Source organism: Leuciscus leuciscus, assembly GCF_965113295.1.
Source record: "Leuciscus leuciscus genome assembly, chromosome: 2".
NCBI lineage: Eukaryota > Metazoa > Chordata > Actinopteri > Cypriniformes > Leuciscidae > Leuciscus > Leuciscus leuciscus.
Genome location: NC_138726.1, coordinates 39,199,663 through 39,219,519, shown reverse-complemented (window position 1 = coordinate 39,219,519; position 19,857 = coordinate 39,199,663). Strand labels below are relative to the sequence as shown.

The 19,857-nt window shown below is 37.8% G+C and overlaps 1 protein-coding gene across 1 annotated transcript in view; it reads right to left on the bottom strand.

Annotated features, from left to right (window-relative positions):
* Nucleotides 1-19,857, bottom strand: part of itga11a (integrin, alpha 11a) — a 69,732-nt gene that overhangs the window by 38,941 nt on the left and 10,934 nt on the right. Inside the window, exons 2-10 of the mRNA XM_082162235.1 lie at nt 18,596-18,707; nt 7,520-7,632; nt 6,642-6,733; nt 5,954-6,068; nt 5,472-5,599; nt 5,236-5,384; nt 4,415-4,559; nt 3,952-4,117; nt 3,623-3,693 (exon numbers count right to left, since the gene is read on the bottom strand). Of these exons, the coding sequence (XP_082018361.1) occupies nt 3,623-3,693; nt 3,952-4,117; nt 4,415-4,559; nt 5,236-5,384; nt 5,472-5,599; nt 5,954-6,068; nt 6,642-6,733; nt 7,520-7,632; nt 18,596-18,707 (1,091 nt within the window). The remainder of the gene's footprint in view (nt 1-3,622; nt 3,694-3,951; nt 4,118-4,414; nt 4,560-5,235; nt 5,385-5,471; nt 5,600-5,953; nt 6,069-6,641; nt 6,734-7,519; nt 7,633-18,595; nt 18,708-19,857) is intronic.

The following is a 19,857-nucleotide window of genomic DNA, read 5'->3' as shown; positions in this document are numbered from 1 at the left end:
CAACTGAAGAAGAATATTTATGTGCAGATCTGTCAGTCCTGCCCACAGCGTTTCTTCCAGCTGATTCACACGCACACACACACTGCTGTCCTGTGTCCTGCTGGCGACAATAAAATGTTCGCACAACGAAGACATTCATTTGGCGAATTTGAACTAGCCTCGAGTATAGTTGGTGCTGCAGGTAGTAATGCCATAATAATAAAAGTATTATGGCAACAATATACGTCTATTCATTCATTCTTTTCAAAGTTACCCGCCTAATTGACAACACGCTAACGTCAGACGCACGTCCGTTTACAAACCAATCAATGTCAAGATGCAGCCCACAGAGATGATGACGACAGGAAGCAAGTACATCATGTAAAGTTCTTTAGTGCGCTCACACAATTGCAATGTGAAACCAAACCAAAACTAACCGAATGTATACAATGTGTCAAAACATGACCTTTGGTTTGGACCTTGGTGCGGACTTTCAGGTGTGAAAATGCCCTAAGTTATGGATGAGAAGGTTAAAGTAAATAAGAAAACAACAACAACAACAACTTTCTTTTATTTCAAGAGTAATGTTTTCATTAACTATGTTTAACATGTTAATGCAGTGTGAGAGCATGCTCCTGTCATTCATTATCGCTCCTAATAGCTTTTCATTTATCAAATAGGAGTATAAAGGTTTTGTGATTATTATCAAATGACTTATTGATGACACTTGCTCAGGTGGTTGCTTGCTGGGTTCCTATCTCTATCAGCTTGCATTGTTATATCTATTGTTCACGAGAACACATAGCATGCATTTCTATTGTTAAGCCGATCGCCAAGGTAGCCTAGAAACACATTAGGTCACTAGTGTTAATCTGGTCAGCAAGGTAGCCAAGGCGCAAATAGCCTTAGGTCACTAGTGTTAAGCAGGTCGGCAAGGTAGCCAAGACTACCTTAGATAGCAAAACATGTAGTCCCATGAAAAAAAAATGCAGTACATGTCTTGGCGATAGATCTGCTGTTTGTTCTGGATGTTTTTTTCCTATCCTTTCCCGTCTCCTGTCTATGTCATCATGTATGTATGCATATCTGCCGATGCAGCAGCTTGTTTTACCACTCAACATCATGTGTATATTACTTGTACTGTCTATTTCTCCTATTACCCTGTGCAACTGTGTAGGGTAAAAAAAGTTGCTTTACAAATGTATAGCAATAGTCTTCCTGCCCACAGCTTTATTGGTATTGGCTGGACAACTTGCAAATGATCTGTTTGGATGTTCGTTGAAGAGGGCTCTGCCCTTTTCTCTTGTTTCCTGATTTGATGGGGGGTTCATTCAAGCATGTTACATGTGCAGCAGCAGCAGCATGCCTTACATGCTCACAGCAATGTCTGTGAATGTATTGGCAGTAGCAAGTCTCTGTACTTGCTCTGCAGCAGCAGCAGCAGCAGCAGCAGCAGATCTATTCCGGCAAGACCAAATACATTACCATTGCCATATCCATTACCATGCCAATCTCTATTCCCATTCCAATCTCCAGAGACTTGTCATGAAAGTAATAATGTTGTCTAGTGATCATGTTAAATGTACAAAAATCCCAAAATAAATAAACCAAATAAAATAAATTCTGGGGCATGAAATAAAGTCTAAGTCGAATATGTGTCACATATATATAAGCCTAGACACATTTAAACCTACACACATCCCACACGCTTTAGAGAGTACCATCTGGATTTAGGGGTATGATTTTCTCCTAGAGTGCAAACATTCTTTCCAACAACTTATCCCTCCTCTCAACACTCAAGATGCTTCTGTTGCAGATGTTGTTCCAGGCATCCAGATTTTCAGCCATCCCAATGGCCATCTGGAGTTTTCCTATCCATTTCTTCAATAAAAAAAGACTAGATATTAATAACTCTCATTGCTTGCCTTCAGGGGACGGAGTGGAAAAATCGGAGGGGTTGCATCAGCAAACTGTGCAGAGATGATTAGCGTTACAGTTGGGAGCAGGTCTTGGATGGATACAGACCTACCAGGTACAGTTTGGGCTGATTTGTGGACGGAGCGTGGCAGATTGCCTGCCAGAGCAGCAGGTACAGTATGGGAGTATCAGATGCTCAGTCTGTGCTGGAGGACAAGCCAGCTCTAATATCAGCTCTGGGTTCAAACAGACAAGAAAAAAATAAATTCCTTCTACCATAAGGTGCGGCTCCTCCATACTTCTCACCACAATAATCCCTTCCCTGGGAAAGCCTGGGCCTTATATTCATTTTTTTGGAATGAGAATCAGAAAGAGGCTTGTTTGAATTATCAGGGAGGAATCTTATCTGCTCACCATTGTAAAGGTGTAATATTTTTGGTGTATCATATTACTGACAGCGACATATAGAGATGACCTAGAGAAAGAGAAGAAAAGAAATGAAGAATGTTGAAAGAAAGAAAGAAAGAAAGAAAGAAAGAAAGAAAGAAAGAAAGAAAGAAAGAAAGAAAGAAAGAAAGAAAAAATGAAAGAAAGAAAGAAAGATAAAGTTTCAGTTTAAAGAAAGTAAACCTAAACATTCACTGAACGTCTGACTTTTGGTTCAGACAAAGTTCTTAATCTGATCTCAGTTAAACTGTCTAGGTTTTCTTTCAGCTGAGATGGAAAAAAGGAGCTTTGAACTAAGGAATAAAGTAGACCCAGAACTTACAAAGCACATTTATATTCACACTGATACGCTGATAACTCCCAAAAATCAGCTTATTGAATTAACCCATTGTCCCAGTTTACATGCAAGCCACTAATCCGGCAACGCAGGTAAGCCATGTTTACTAGACTTTATTCAAAAGTCTGGTTATTACTCGGTAGTGACGTCAAAACCAAATCATTTGTGGATCTGACTCAAGAGTGTTCCATTCATTATACGAGATGTGATGTTAAAGAGATAGTTAGGAAATAGCCATCCTAGGTGTATGACATTCTTCTTTCAGACGAATACAATCGAAGTTATATAAAAAAATGTCCTGGCTCTTCCAAGCTTTATAATGGCAGTGATAAGTTTTGAAGTCCATCAAAGTGCATCCATCCATGATAGAAGTGCTCTACATTGCTCTGGGTGGTTACTAAAGGCCTTCTGAAGTGAAGCGATGCGTTCGTGTAAGAAAAATATCCATATTTAAAACTTTATCGACTAAAATAAATAAAAATACACCTAGGATGACTTGAGGGTGAGTAAATCATGGGCTGATTTTCATTTTTGGGTGAAATATCCCTTTAAATAAATAAGCAGTGTACCACTGTACCACTTCTACTTCGGCTGCATGAGATGAGAACACATTTTTATAATTTCTTGGTCAAGAAAGAGTTGGAGTTTGCAATATATTTCCTCCTCCCTTACCGTGAAATGCTCACTCTTTCTGGATGTGCTAATATCTGCAGGACACTTTACTGTCACATATCACACATGCACACTTCAATAAGCTGACAGAATGCAGGTTAATCTGTTTACATGCCGGGCGAAATAGGGGTAAGGTTTAAAAAATCTACCTGTGTCGATCAGTTTATGCTAAAGCCATTTATGACCTTACTTTGATAAAGGAAAACAGGTTAACGCGTTTACATGACCACATTTAAATGCACTTACAGACTGATGAACATACAGACTCACCTCCACTATGTGTGTGGAGAAGCCAGCCTGAGACATCTGGAGACCAAATGCTGTCCCATTCTTGCTAGTCCCTGCACACAAACACAACATAAACACACAGGAGAAAAGAGTCCACCATTTCCTACTACAGAGCATTACAGATTTCAGTGATCTTAAAGAAAGAGTTGGCACTGAGAATATAGCAAAGAGATGTGGTATAAATTTGAAGATATGGTCCAATGCAATTTACAGTGTAGTGCTGTGCAGACATTTTACAGGCTGAGGTTTTGGGCTGTGTTATGGATATGATGCAATGCTGTGTGTGGTGCCATTGTGGTAAAATCGCCAACCCTCTAAACTGAAGATCCTCTCTCCGAGAGCGTCCACAATGTCCTTCAAAGCTGCCTCATCTGTCACATTAAAGAAATGCTTATCGTCGGGGTCGCTAGCGATGTACTTGATCTCATTAAGGAAAGCTTCAGGGTTGATGCCTCTTCGATTGTAGTAGCCCAGGACCTGTTGTGAAGAAGAACGTCAAGAATCAATCAGCCTGAAAAGAGCTCAAACATGACGCATTTCTTTTGAGCGCCCAAGACAACATATCAAATCTAAGGCTCAATAAGTAGGAGTGAAAGCATTGGGCCTTTTTCACTGGTGTCAGCAGCTGAATGTGACTTTAATGACTGGTTAAAAGCCCATTTTAAAAATAGGTCATCACATAATTTCAGCATGAGAGTTGGCATCACTGCCAAAGTAAAAAACGAAAGCAGGAAAGAAAATGAAGTAAACTGAAGTAAGAAAGGCAATACTTACAGCGATGGCATATCTGGTGATGCCGTCCTTCTCGCTGTCCTCAATGACCTGCTGCAGATCAGCGCTGTCATGTGATTCTCCATCTGTGATGACGATCATGACCTTCTTTGCTCCTCTTCTACCTCCCTGTTTAAAGGCCTCTGAGCTGTGAATATCCATAGATAATAATAATTTATGCTCTGTAAATGTAAGTCTTGGACTCTATTAATAAGCAAAATGTACAATCGTTCAAAAGTTTGAGGTCAGTAAGTTACTTCCTTGAAAGAAAAGAATACTTTTTTCAGCAAGGATGCATTGAATTGATCAAAAGTGACAGTAAAGATGTGTTAAAGTGACAGTAAACATTTATAATGTTACAAAATATTTATATTTTTTTAAATAAATGGTGTTCTTATGAACTTTCTATTCATCAAAGAAAAATGTATAGAATCTTCTCTATCTTTTGTGAAGTTTCCACAAAAACATTGAGCAGCACAACTGTTTTCGACATGGATAATAAGAATTGTTTCTTGAACAACAAATCAGCATAATAGAATGATTTCTGTGACACTGAAGACTAAATGACATTTAAAAAAAAGATTAAAACAGAAAACAGTTAATATTTTAAAACAGTTTAAAATAATACAAATATTTTACAATATTACTGTTTATACTGTATTTTGATCAAATAAATGCAGCCTTAAATGAACAGAAGAGACTACTTTCAAAAACATAAAAAAATTAATGGTAATGTGTAATGTGTAATGATTATTAGCTGGATGATTATTAAGTGGTTTTTTTTATTACTATTATTATATATATTTTTCATTTATGCGCAGTACCGTGCAACACTGATTCCCAGCGCAGTGTTGGTCTCTTCTCCTCCTCGCTGGCCTATTTTACGGGCTGCTTTGACCACATCCTCCACAGAACGGAAGTCATTCAGTTGAAACTCTGTCACCACCTTTTCTCCATATTGTAGTACTCCAACCTGACGAGCACATGATTCACCTCATGTGACAAAAATGAAGACACATTTGATACTTCGCAGTGACATTGTTCAGAAACTCAAAAACACCTGAATCTGTCCCGGTCCAACGTAGAATTTCCGCAGGATGTTGATAAGGAAGTCTTGAACTTCATTCCAGGGGTAGATTGAATTTGAACCGTCCAGGACTATAACTATGTCCATGTATGTCTCACACCCTGATAAGGGAAATTAGATGTTTTTGATGCCTTTGGCAACTCTTAAAAGGTAGTAATTCTGCTCAGAAGCTAATTTTAGGGATTTGTTCTAAAAAAATTAGGCCTGTGATTCTTTCATCAAAAAAAAAAAAAAAGAAGCTCAGCTCTTTCTTTAAGAGCAGTTATGATCATTTTCTTTTTAAAAAGAAGATTCATTCCACAATATATTGCATATGGCAGATCCAGAAACTGTCATGGCCAAATTCAGCATAAAAATCAAGTCCACATTTAAGACAGAAAGTAGAAACATATTACTGAAATGTCACTGTAAAAACCGCCCTAGTTAAATCGAGGGCGCAGGTGCATTGTGCTTACTTTGGAAGGCAGGAGCGATAGTGCGGGAAAACTTGAAGCTGGCGTTGACTCTGGAGCAAATTCCAGTGCTGTAGTACGAGCTACCACATTCGTACGACCAAAGGGGACCACATGCCTGTGAATTATCACAAAGAGAATTAAGTGCACCATTAATAAATTAATTTAGGATTTACATGAAGATCATGGGCTCATTTGACATAAAAATTATGATTCCATAGTGTTCCACAGGGAATAGATGTTGTTTAAAGGGATAGTTCACCCAAAAATGAAAATTCTGTCATCATTTACTCACCCTCAAGTTGTTTCAAACCTGTATGAATCACTTTTTTCTGCTGAACACAAAAGAAGATATTTTGAAAAATGTCTGTAACCAAACAGTTGATGGACCCCAATGACTTCCATAGTAGGAAAAAAAAATACTATGGAAGTCATTGGGGTCCATCAACTGTTTGGTTACAGACATTTTTCAAAATATCTTCTTTTGTGTTCAGCAGAAAAAAGTGATTCATACAGGTTTGAAACAACTTGAGGGTGAGTAAATGATGACAGAATTTTCATTTTTGGGTGAACTATCCCTTTAAACACTTAATAATATTAGTGTTGTAGACCGTTTAAATTCCAGATTACTTTAAATATAACACTGAATATGTATTATTATCTAACCAGACATTCAAAACCTTCAACTCACCACAAAGCTGTTGTCTTTAGGGTTGGACGAAAGGGTCATTCCAAGTCTCATCTTATCCTTTCGTTCAGAGACATTTGTCAAGGATATCCTTCCTTAAGAAAAAAAAACAAAACATTAACAAATGTTTCAAATGTGTAAGCGAAATAAAATGCTGTGCTGTAAAATCTGACCACAGTCCATATGTGGCATATGTACTTTAAACAGGGACTTCCTCTAACAGTAAACATATTTGTTAATTCTGTCTAGACATTCCTGACTTTATCTGCAGTGTGCGTCTGTTATGTGTGTGCATCTATACGCATACACATATTGAAACTGGCAGAGTGGTTGTATCGACACACTTAAGATTATATAGAACACATATGCTTGACATACTGTAGATGTTGTGTTCTGTAGTGAAAAACCCAGATGTGTATGTAAACTCAATTTCAGGGGTGTATTTGAATGAATCAATCTGTTCCCCACCCCCCACTGCTTTTCACAAGGCATGCATGGTAATACTTTACCCAAACCACAACTCTTACCCTTATTGTGGAAGCTTTGTGAAGTAATTATTTGGTGCTAGTAAATAATTACAGTTCCTTTTGAAGTATGTTTACAAAAAGTATTTATGCTAATTATATATCTAGTAATTATAATCCACAGTCATCCAGTGTTAATCTCATCAACACAATTACTGACGGAATTTTTCATTAACAATGGGTTGTGCAACTTCACCAATGATAACAAAGAGACTTAATATGTACATTATGATGATAATTAAAATTATGATTTTTTTTAAATTATGGAAATATGATGATAAAAAACAAAGCTGAAATGCTTTTTACACAAAATTAACAAAAAATTCGGTGAAAATATAAAAACTGAAATCACCATACCAAGATTGAGTTTGGTGCAGCTGGGTCCTCCAGATCTCCTGCTTAAGGGACATTTGTACACATCTCCTGTCTGATGCTGTCCATTTGTTTCCAGTGGGGCTCCTACCAGTAACCTAGAAACATCCACAATCCAAACATATAAATGTTATCTTTGACACAGTACAGCATTCATCTAACAGAAATGTCAGAAAAAAAAACACATAAGCATAAAGCAGGTGTGTGATCCACTTCCCTGTAAATAATACAGCCAGAAGCGTGTTGATTTAAGCTCCCTATGAAAACAGGGATGTTTAAAGGAGGTTAGAGGAAGTGAATCAATGAGAGATGGCAGGTGAGTGGAATCTAACGGCAAAGGAATGTTTAAACAGGTTTAAGCTGAATGTTGATGTCTGAGGTAATGTATCGATGGAAGCGCGCAGGGCGGTTAGGTATGTGGGACTCTGCTGAGATCTGTTTGTGTGTGTGTTGAAATATGTATCCTATGACCCAGACTGACTAAACACATCGCTCCATTAATGCTGACATGCTTTACACGTAATACTGCTCCTGCAGAGAGCAATCAGGGACACACACATTACTCCGGTGCAGTGGCAGTCGCACTGTAGGGAGCAGTACATACTTTTCACGGCTCTCTTTAAAAGCAAAGGCTGTCACTTTCACTAAGTAGCCATGGAGGACTCATTTAACTAGTCACAGATCACTGGAATACTAGGCATCCTTAAACACATCAAGATGTGTACTTTCAACTGTTTATTCAAGAGATGCAGAATTCTTTCATGCTGATAATGGTCGCGAGGGAGAGAGAAAACCTGTTTGACTTCACATTTATGTGCCTGTGCCAGGTCAAGAAGGGCTATTAAATGTCATTCAGAACTTCAAAATTAGTTAATGGTGAGGTGGTACAATTAAATAGCCTATCAGATGTAAGGCAGTATATGTCCATTGGGGTCATAGAGTGAAAGTAAAACTAATCATGGGAAACAAAAGTCCATTTACTGCAAAATAGAGTAGCTCTCATGTAAAATGCTATATTTTCTCGTGAGCAGCACAGCATTGCAACTTAGAGTTCCGTTCACAGCTCAAAGTATTATTGTTCAGCGTTATGGATGAGTTAGAATGATTATCCCAACCACTAAAGATAGATTTGCAAATAACCCTCATGATGTCTCAACTGCTCAGTGTACAGTGGCTAGATTAAAATAAACAGACATCACCTGAACTGAATGTTCAATCACAGTTTAGTAGTAATTCATTTATGAATTTCTACACTGAGAAAATAGACAGCATCTGAAATACAATTCTAAATGTATACAACCTTTGACAGCATTTTATGATTCAGCCTCAATTATCGGCCCCTAAAGAACAATTGCAGTGCTTTACAACTATGGGACAGGAAAAGATAAAACTTACTGCATATTAAACCAACAACACGTTTATTAAATCCAATGCCCACTAAATGAAAGCGTTGTTCCCTGTAGCAGGGAGCCTCTTCTCAATTTTATTAACTCTTCTCTATCTCTAGGTAATGTCCCAAGACCCTTCAAGCTGGCACTAATTAAGCCTCTCATTAAGGACCCACAACTAGATCCAAATGAATTGACAAATTTACAGACCAATATCAAATCTTCCATCTATGTCTAAAATACTAGAAAAAGTTCTGCTCAATTGTGCTCCTTGTAGCAAAAAATTTCAGTCAGGATTCAGGACCCATCAGAGCACAGAAACTGTGCTCGTTAAAATTACAAATGACTTGCTTCTGACCAAGGCTGCACCTCAATACTAGTTTTACTTGATCTTAGTGCTGCATTCGACACTATAGATCATAAAATACTCTTAGATCGGTTACAAAATTAAACTGGTATTCAGGGACAGGCATTAAGGTGGTTTAGACCGTACCTATCTGACCGTAAACATTTTTACAGTTTATTTAAATAATCCATATTACCATCAGTAAATTATGGAGTGCTGCAAGGGTCTGTTATTGGCCCTCTGCTATTTTCAGTATACATGCTGCCCCTTGGTAATATTATTAGAAAACATGGAATTAGTTTCCACTGTTATGCTGATGATACACCATTATATATTTCATCACGACAGATATGTTGTCAAGTTGACAGAGTGTGTTAAAGATATAAAATATTGGGCAACCAGTCATTTTCTTCCGTTAAATTCACATAAGACCGAAACTATCTAATAAGAGGTCTAATGGAGTATTACTTATTAGACCAAAAACCTGTACACAGAAACTGCCTATTCAATTTGCATCTACAAGGATGTTACTTCACCCTCTACAGTTGAAGACCTGGGTGTTATATTAGACAGCATCTTGTCTCTTGAAATCATATTTCACATGTTACAAAAACAGCCTTCTTCCACCTTATAAACATTGCTAAGATATGGAACATGTTATCTGTTTCTGATGCAGAAAAGCCAGTTCATGCATTCATGACTAGGTGGTTGTCCTGCAAACAAGCTACATTCTATCAGATCAAATGCACATGAAAATCTATTGCCTGAATATGAATGTATGAACAGAAGCTTTGCTAATTATTGTCCAGTTGCTTTTCTATTTCTAACTCTGGATGCCCATTACAGATTACACCAACTCCAGTTGGGAACTTCAGATGATGCCAATTCTGTATCAACATACAAAACTGCCAAATTTTCTATAAATTGTAATCATTATGATCAAAACGTATCATAATAATTGCATTAACAGGGCTCATTGTTTCTGCCTAAATGAATGCATGATGTTAGCTAACTTCATGATTTGTATTATCGTATAACTGCACATATCTGACATATGGACATTACTCTGACACAGTTACTTACCTCTGATAGCCGATTACTCGAAACTGTTTTGTAGATACATGGATTTTTTTGTAAAGCTGCTTTGAAAAGATATTGTGAAAAATAAATGTGAATTGATTGAATATTTAAGGAAGGGAATCACTCAGAAGGTGATCATCCTATTTGAAAACCCCTCTTCATTCTGCATCATACATGAAAGATTCAAAATACAAAGGCACTAACACATCCTGCCACAATGAAAATATTTAGAAGCACCACATCTCACACACACCAATAATCACAGCATCTAAAGCTGATTCTGACAGGTGGTAAAGGTTAATTCTCTGAACAGGAGCAATACCCACTCAGGGACAGTGCCGTTCAGGGAGTGATATCTGACACTCGTTTATTGCAGATTCAGACCTCAATGAGTGTTCTGCCTTAAGGCCAGGGGTCAACATCATGGGACCCTTGAGAAAATATTTCTCTGTTTGGCAAGCTTCTCCAGGGAAGCATTCCAACAAAATCTGGATCCAGCTCCCCAAACAAATGGATTTTACCCATTACAGTTCAAATATAATTATAAGAATGTAGAAAAAATAACACTACAGATGTATGTTTACTGCTCAGTCTCACTTTAGAAATAAACAAAATGAACTGACAGTGACAGTGTATCACTGTTTCTTATGTAAATATGAAATTTCTGTGATATAACGATATTTGGATAAACTAACCATCTAAGTTTGACATGGGTTTGAAATGAGCATGAAATAAGGAAATAAGTTTACACCTAAAAAAAAAACGAGGTCTCCAGTTAAAAGTTAATCTAAACATTTTTAAATGTCTCTGGAAATAATTTTTCACAGAAGGAGCTCAGACTGTGTGCATATTTTCACTGCTATTAATATTGTGAATATTACTGGTGCTATAGCCGCTTTTGGCACTACACTTTACACTTGAGTTCAGCTCGGGACAAACTCACCTAAAAAAAAAAATTTGGAAAGAAGGAAATATGAAAGAGAAATAGAGAGATGAGCATGAGAAAGAAGGCCATTGTTGCAGTGATTTAATAGTCTAGTCAAATTTCCAGGGCAATGACACAGTGAACTGTTAAAACAATCAGGCTCAGACTCATTAAGTTCATACTTTTTTTTTTCCACTGCGGCAGGGCTACAAAAGGCTAATAGCACTGAATGAAACAGCCTCGCTAATACACAACCTTTACATACTCAATTTCCCACAAAGAACTGGACTAGCGACCCGAGTCATTTGGAAAATTCTAAGAGGAAAGTGTTTGCCATTAATAGACAAATGTTTTTCACATTTGGAGAGTTAGAAAATACTTGGTACCATGGCACTGAGGTCTATGAAGTGCCAGTGAGTCCACTGATATGCTGTTTCATTACTTTCCTAAATGACAGGACAGAAAAGCAGAGATGCACCACAAATGCTCTATCTTAAATCCCAGCCTGTGTTATTGATTTAAAAGAACAAGTTAAACATCATGAAAACCTCAGTGTGACATTACCATGAATTTGTATACCACACATTTGTGTTGTGTTACTTCTTCATTGTAAAGGTAGCAAAGCTAGTGAACTATAGCAACACACCCCACATAAAACCCATTATTTAATCATTACTGCTTTGTTAACCAAGAATAAAAGACGGTTTGTGAGCCATATTTCAGATGAGTTTGAGTCTAGAGAATGCTTCAGCCCTCCTGCTGCTTGTGGAATTCAGAGGTCACAGGCCAGACAAAAGTCACAACTCAGCAAGGAATTCAAACTGCAAAACTCTCAAAAATAAACATGCCGTGCGTATGTGTCCACGTTTGTCTCTATGTTCACCCCTAGGAATCTGCCAATTCTGTGGATGTGCAACTGTCAGTGGCCACCCAAGGAAAAATCCCACTGGCAGCCAGAGACATCAGAAAAAATAACTCAATTGTGATGAACGTGTTACGCTGAAAGATCTTTGCTATGCCAAATAGTACAACTTCTCATTGATTGCACTGCAAATGTGAACTAAGAATTCATGTCTTTTACATAACCACATTTCTGTATATTTGATAAGGTCATCCATGACCACTGATGATGGATCAGCACCATCACAGACATCATAGTAATGCAAGTCAGTCATTCAAACTAAGTTGTTTCCATTTATGTATTGTCTTGCAGTTGTAAAAGTTTCCTCTCCATCCATGAGCTCTGACCATTTTTATATCCAAACAGCATTCACACTACTGCAGCAGAAAGTGAGAGACGGGAAGAAATAGCAATTGAGAACTGTTTTCTTTGGGATTACTTACAGCTGAATGTAATAATGGCTGCAGATCATGTGCTGTAGCTTTTAAGAGCTGTATTATATACAGTTCAAACGTTTGGGATCAGTAAGAATTATTTTTAAAAGAACTTAAATTGCAAATTTAAAAGATCTGTATTTCAAATAAATGCTGTTCTTTTGAGCACAATCTTCAATTGCACGCGCAAATGCGGCGGCACGTGCACATCCCTTCCCTATAATGTGCAATATAAATTATGAGCATGCAACGTCATAGTTTTTGTCAATTAGTAAGTCATGAAATTAAGAGCTGTATATAATACAGCTCTTAAAAGCTACAGCACATGATCTGCAGCCATTATTACATTAAGAGTACCAATAAATTACTTAACTTGTTCTTCGTGTCTAGCTGGGAAGGATTTGCATGCTGGTATGATGTTCATTCTATTCATCAGGAGCAGTTTCCATATGTTTCATTAACAGTTTATGTTAGTATTATTACCATTGTAACTTGTTTCCGTAACCCCATCATACGACTTAATTTTCACTTTGTGTTATTTTGTATATTTTTAAATAACTTCGGTGGCTCATACCAATTTAGCTTTATTGTAATAACAAAAACTAATTTTGGACTGCTATTTAATAGCCTTATCTTAAGCTATTTTAGGAATTACGTCAAATTTCTAAATTGGGTCGCGGTTTAATGACCATGGGAAAGTGTGGGTCTCATGGTCAAACCAGTTGAGAATCACTGTTCTTTGTGATACTAGTAGTGGTTAGTAGGTTAAGTTGGACAAAGCAGTTGGATGCAAAGCAGACTTTAAGGGAGTGTTCACACTAGTAGTTCGGTTCTCTTGGTTCTTTTGATCCGGACCAAAAAAGAAAATGATACATTTAGGCCCTGTCCCATTTTCCCCCCCTTAAAACTTCCACTTGGTTTAGAGTAAAGTCCCCTCGACGAGGGAAGTAGGGGTGAAAATCTTTCCCTATGAAATGGGACACAGCTATATGCAAATTAGCATAGTGAACGTGCTCACCTATGTCACGCGCAGCATCAACGTGTCTACCGGTAGTCGCCTACTACTATTTTCATTCAGGAAAATGCCGGTTCCAGCAGTTGTGTTGCCTGTGTGAGCTGTGTTGGTTTATCTACGTCTGATTAATCAACAGAGAGGACATGTGGAAAACAGAAGACACATTCGCCGTCTTCTTTGCCTTGTGGATTTGTTTCAGGTTTGTCGACTATGAAGACAGGCCCTTAGTCTTGGTTCACTTAGCATTCACACAGTCATTTTAAGTCTGAACTTAAAGATACAAAAAAATAAAGGCTTTTATGACGTATATTTTGCAACCCACCTTTTTAGGGGTCTCGGTCCGTTTGTTTAGTGCGCACCAAGGTTTGGATGGCAGCGTTTACACTCCAATGAAGCGCACTAACAAAGCAATCGCACCAGAGTTTGTTTTAATCTAACTAAACCTGCCAAGTGTGAACACAGCCTAAGAGAATCAACAGCTCTAGACAAATACAAAATTCTGTCATGAAACTCTAGATGGTGCAGGCTGATAGTTCCTTAACTCAATTTGTTAGCGATCACATCATTATCAACATTGTGCAGCTGATTGGTTGCTGTGGCATCTCAAACCAATGAGCTTGCTGCTCAACATTCAAATGCATGGTATTATTTGCTGTTAGCAGTCTGCAGCGTGCTTTCAGAAATCCTCCATCTTTCCCAGCTCCACCTGTATTTGCTACGGGGGTAATTTCATGATTGGTGCAGCAGCAGCACGAATCTATTTGGCCAAGAAATTATTAACATTGCCATATCCATTACCATGCCAATCTCTCAGACAGTTGTCATGACAGAACTTATTTTCATAAAAGTGAAGACATACTTTCACTTTTGGTGACATAAGCAAACCCCCAAAAAGTGTATAATTCTGATTTAAAATAAAATGAAACATGCCTGTTTAGTGGTTTACATGGCATGGAAATATAAGGTTTCTCCGATTGCAAAAAAGCTAAACACTAATTTGTGGAACACAGGCCAGTTTTAACATGACAATTTCAAAGTTTCTAGCCTGCAATTATGTATATGCTATTGAACATGGTAGGAAACTGCTGAAATTGTTCCAATATACAGTATAGGTCAATGCTTTTGTCTTGGAACATGAAGTGAACATGTTCCAAACAATCCTGGTGTACTGACCTGAAATAAAATGCATATGTTAACATAGTATTAAGACTCTGAGAGAAAAATATGAGAGAACAGCAACTACTTCATACTTCCTTCTAGTCCATGGTTTCAGTAACCACAGCTGATGTGTGTGTTGCCAGCCCCTTTCCCCATTTTCCTACACCACTAAACCCCTTCTGTGCCTCTGAAACTGGGATAACACCTTTTTCAACTGCATGCTGCTGTGATAGGACCCTCATGGAACCCGAGAGAAAGAGAAAGAATAGTGAATACAACTATAATACCATTTTAGAAGTTTATTATATGTATATAAAACTAGTTACACATACTAGTTTTAAACAATAGAAGGTATATATGCAGTAATAGCCAGATTCAAAGAGATAAAAAGAGATAGGATGAACAATGATAGGATGATAGTCTTTTGCTGTTATCATTATTTAATTCCTCATTTAGCTTCTTGATTAGATTTCAGATATAACATTATATGGTATATGATATAAAACTATATGGATATGAAACCTAACCATTGACCAAAACAGTGATGTTCAATTAGTGCTTCTCCAGTGATGCATTTTGACCATGTCAGGGTCTATTTTGTGCACACAACATGAATAAGCTACAACAGGTAAACATGTCAGCTGTGTGAACACACTTCACTGTGGCCAAAAATTATGCTAGAGTAGCAATATGTAAAATTACTTTGGCTCATTGCTGAAGAACTTTGCTACAACTGGTTTAATTTATTATCTCATAACATGACACCTTGAACAGCATACCGAGTTCAATTATGCAAAAACTCATATTTAATTACACATTTTTGTTTAGGGTTTTAGTTTTAGCCTAAATAAAAACTTCTTTTTTTTTAATTGAATTTTGTGTGCAACATAAAATATAATATGATTTATATGATATGATATATGATATGATATGAAATTTCCGAAACATCTCTCAAAAAATTTGAGGGCAAAGGACTATGACCCTGCCTCAGAAAGTCTCCACGGACCCTCAATCAAGTCACTTCAGTGAATTTAATACTGTAGGTATTCTGCACCAAAAACTGCATGAAAAATAAGTTGAATTGTCATAGTGTAATGTGTGTTGTCCATGCTGAGAGGGCTTTGGGGTTGTGAGAGAGGTGAGGCACAGCTAGACTCCATTACTTTCCTGGACTAAACATTCTCCTCAAAGGATCTGACTGTGCTAATCAAGACATTTCCTGACTCAAACTGTGTGAGAGCACCAGTACACAAACGCACAACTTGCACAAGTATATAGCAAGCAGTGTCTCAGAGTCCAAAGCATTTCTCCTGTTCAAACGATCTGAAGTAAACTTACCGCATAATGACGATTAGCTACAATCTATAGCCAATTCCTGCACAACTCTTTTCCTCTCCTACTGCCTAGTCATGCCAGTATAAACACAACACAAGCTCCCTAAAGCTCTGTCTCTTTATCACATTAACAGATGGGAATGAGGAAAGGTATTGCTGGCATCAGAAATATTATATTAAAGGCGACATATTATGCCCCTTTTCACAAAATGTAATATAAATATATGGTGTCCCCAGAATGTGTCTGTGAAATTTCAGCTCGAAATACCCCCCAGATCATTTATTATAGCTTGTCAAATTTGCCACTTTTTGGGTGTGAGCAAAAAACGGGCCGTTTTTGTGTGTCTCCCTTTAAATGCAAATGAGCTGCTGCTCACCGCACCCGTTCAGAAGAGGGTCGATCCTTTACATGAGCTTCGGATACTCCGGCTATAATAAAACACGTGAATCTCAATCATCCAAAATCTCAGAAATAACCAGTAGTGGAGTGCAGCCTTACAGAGAGACTCAGGAAGAGGCTGCAACTTTTAGACTGCACCTGGACGTTTCTGAATGGTTAGTGGATACATTTATCTAGTTGTTGTGGAGTTACATTGAATCATTTCATCGACATGCATGTGTCATGTTTAACTTTTACACAAGATGACACAGTTCTCGGAGTTCTTTAAGACAGCTGTGACATTTTTGGGTCAAATAGTGTTCTGTGCTCGTCTGTGCAGCCAATGACAGAACAGTTTGCATGCTTTTCTCGAACTTTTGCCATTGTGTTAGAACTGGTTACACTGTTATCACTTGCAAAAACCAAATGGCGGCACCATGGGTGGAAACGTGCAGATTAAGGGGCGGTAATAGTATAATAAGATCCCCTTCCTACATCAGAAGGGGAGCAAAATCTGACCGGCTTATTTTTTTACATGCTTGCAGAGAAAGGCTTACCAAAACAAAGTTAATGGGTTGTGAATTTTTTTTAACGTTTTCTGGGTTGGTAGATGCACCGGAGACCCGATTATAGCACTTAAACATGGAAAAAGTCAGATTTTCATGATATGTCCCCTTTAATTTTGACCACGAGGCAGTGTTAGCTTTCATTTCATTAACTGTTTGCAGCACACAGGTGTAAACTTACAGTGCTGTTCACAATATACATCTACGGTGATATTTGTTGATTGGGCTTTCACTCAATGTATCTGGTCTTCATGTGGAGTTCAGTCTTCTACTGCAATATTGGTAGATGTGCAAGTCTTTATTTATGACTGCTTTGTGTATGTTGTGTAAGTGCTCATTCACAACACACATCTCCCAAACAAAACTTAAATATGATTTTTTTTTTAAATAACCAAGCCAGACACACATGCCACACTGAAAATGTCCTTTGGGCTGCTAATGGTTTCCAGATGCCATGTGAATGGGGCAGAGAGAAAGGGGGTCTGTTTGGCAGCCTCTCACTTGAGAAAGTCTTTGTTGATATCACCCCACATCAGTCTAGCTAAACTGACTACACACTCACATCTAAACTACAGACCGAGCCATCTAGCCATTACCTGAGGAATGTGAGATAGGATATATCATTTTCATGATCTAAGGTACAATGGGGGAAAAAAATGTCTTCATTACAATGAAAAGCAGATGAGCTGAATTCTCTTGCTTATAACAAACATGAGGTCCTTCATACAGTTCTATGATATTAAGTCAAAGGGGTGATTTACACTTAGAAACAAAGAAAAGGTTTCTCTTTGCAGGCACACTTATTTTTACACACACACACACACACACACACACACACACACACACACACACACACACACACACACACACACACACACACACACACACACACACAACACACACAACACACACACACACACACACACACACACACACACACACACACACACACACACACACACACACACACACACACACACACAGAAAGAGAGAGAGAGATAGACCTCTGGGCAGGGTTTCAGGTGAGCTGTGGCCAAGCAGACAAACTGGGATGCCAGATTTGAATCAAATTGCCAAAGCAAAGAGAGATGATGATATCACAGTGATGGACGACAAATGCTAAACTCCTTCCAATTCTCATAACCCCCTAAAAGCATCATAGGTGGATTTTCCTTTTACAAGAGATCTAAATTTACTTGTGATGAAAACTGTATAAATCATGAGGCAATGAGACCTACTGTTGGTTTGGGAGTTGCAATGAAAAACAAATTCACTATTTTCTGGGACATCTTTCTGAATTACACTTCCTTCACTTCAAGAACTGGACACAGGTTTTTTGTTTTGTTTTGTTTTGTTTTGATAGATGAATGTAAATAAGCTTTCAGACTATGATTTTGCACACAACCAACATGGTTATGACATCATGTATTAGGTATTTATGAGGGTGAGTAAATGATGACAGAATTTTCATTCTAAGGTGAACTATCCCTTTAAAATCAAAGGGTACAGGAAGAGACTCAATAAGTGCTTCTTACCACTTCTGTCCCCCAGCCATGTGTTGTTGGACAGTGTAGCCAAACTGCGTCTGCCTGGGGCCCTTTATGATCCTGTGATTTATGGTGTCAATATTGAAACAGTCATGGAACCCTGTAAACAGACACAGACAATTCAACTATGAATATCATCCAGCATGCTTAAACATAAAACTACATTACTGGAAACGGCAATAGATTCTGTGAGGCAAGGAGTTCCAGCAATGACCCAAAACTAAGAAGCAAAATTTAATTGTGGCTAAACTGGATTTCTGCCAGCACAAAGAATCCTAAATAGTAGAGCTTCTGGTCATGAGCAACACTGTAGGGGAGAACCGGGGCGAAAGTAACGCGGGACGAAAGTAACAAAGCGATTTTCTCAGAGCCCTGACTATATTAGCATTTCAAGCTATGACAGCACGTTCAGTACGCAACCATTGACGGAGCTGCCAGATATCACGTGATTTCGTCATCGTTTCCCGCAGTTAGGTCCAGTAAGCAGTTTTCGAGTTCGATAAGTAAATTACTGAAGCGGTACTTTTTTTTCTAATTACAAGATGTGTTTTTCGTTTCATGTCAAACAGTAATGATCAATCTACATGTTATTAAGTGCTGTATCACACCCTGAAGTTTGCCTTGTTAGAGATTTTCAGTATAAAAGTAAATCGGGTTTAAACGTCAGGAGTTCCTGTCGGGACGAAAGTAACACTTGTTACTTTTGTCCCGCTATAGTGAAAACAAGTGTTTCTTTTGTCGCGCTGCTAATGTGGTGACTTTCTCTGTGTTGCAGCATTTATTAAAACATGTTTATGTCATATTATACCAACAGAACATGGCAAGAGTGAGGGTCAGTAAGACAGATAGAGGTCTGATTCAGCCAGATGTTTAAGAGAGGGCGTTCACATTTAAATCAGCTGATTTCTGTGTCACCATTCCATTTACCTTAGTCACATTTAGGTTTTAGCCATACCTTATAGATTTTCCACCTCCACCTATGTATTTTCAGGGTTTCCATCCTGATGTTTTAATGCAGATTTTAAATTTATGCATAAAACCTTGATGGAAACATGACTATTGTTACATTATGTTGAGAATTTATATTATGGTAATTTAATTTAATTTTCATATTGTTCATGTTGAAAACACATTTTATAAAATAGATTGACATTGCCAATAAAAAACAATATTCTAAACAATTCAAATTTGTACTGTTGGGTTATTTGAAACATTGATGAAACTGAAATTTAAAATGAAAATGTAAATTA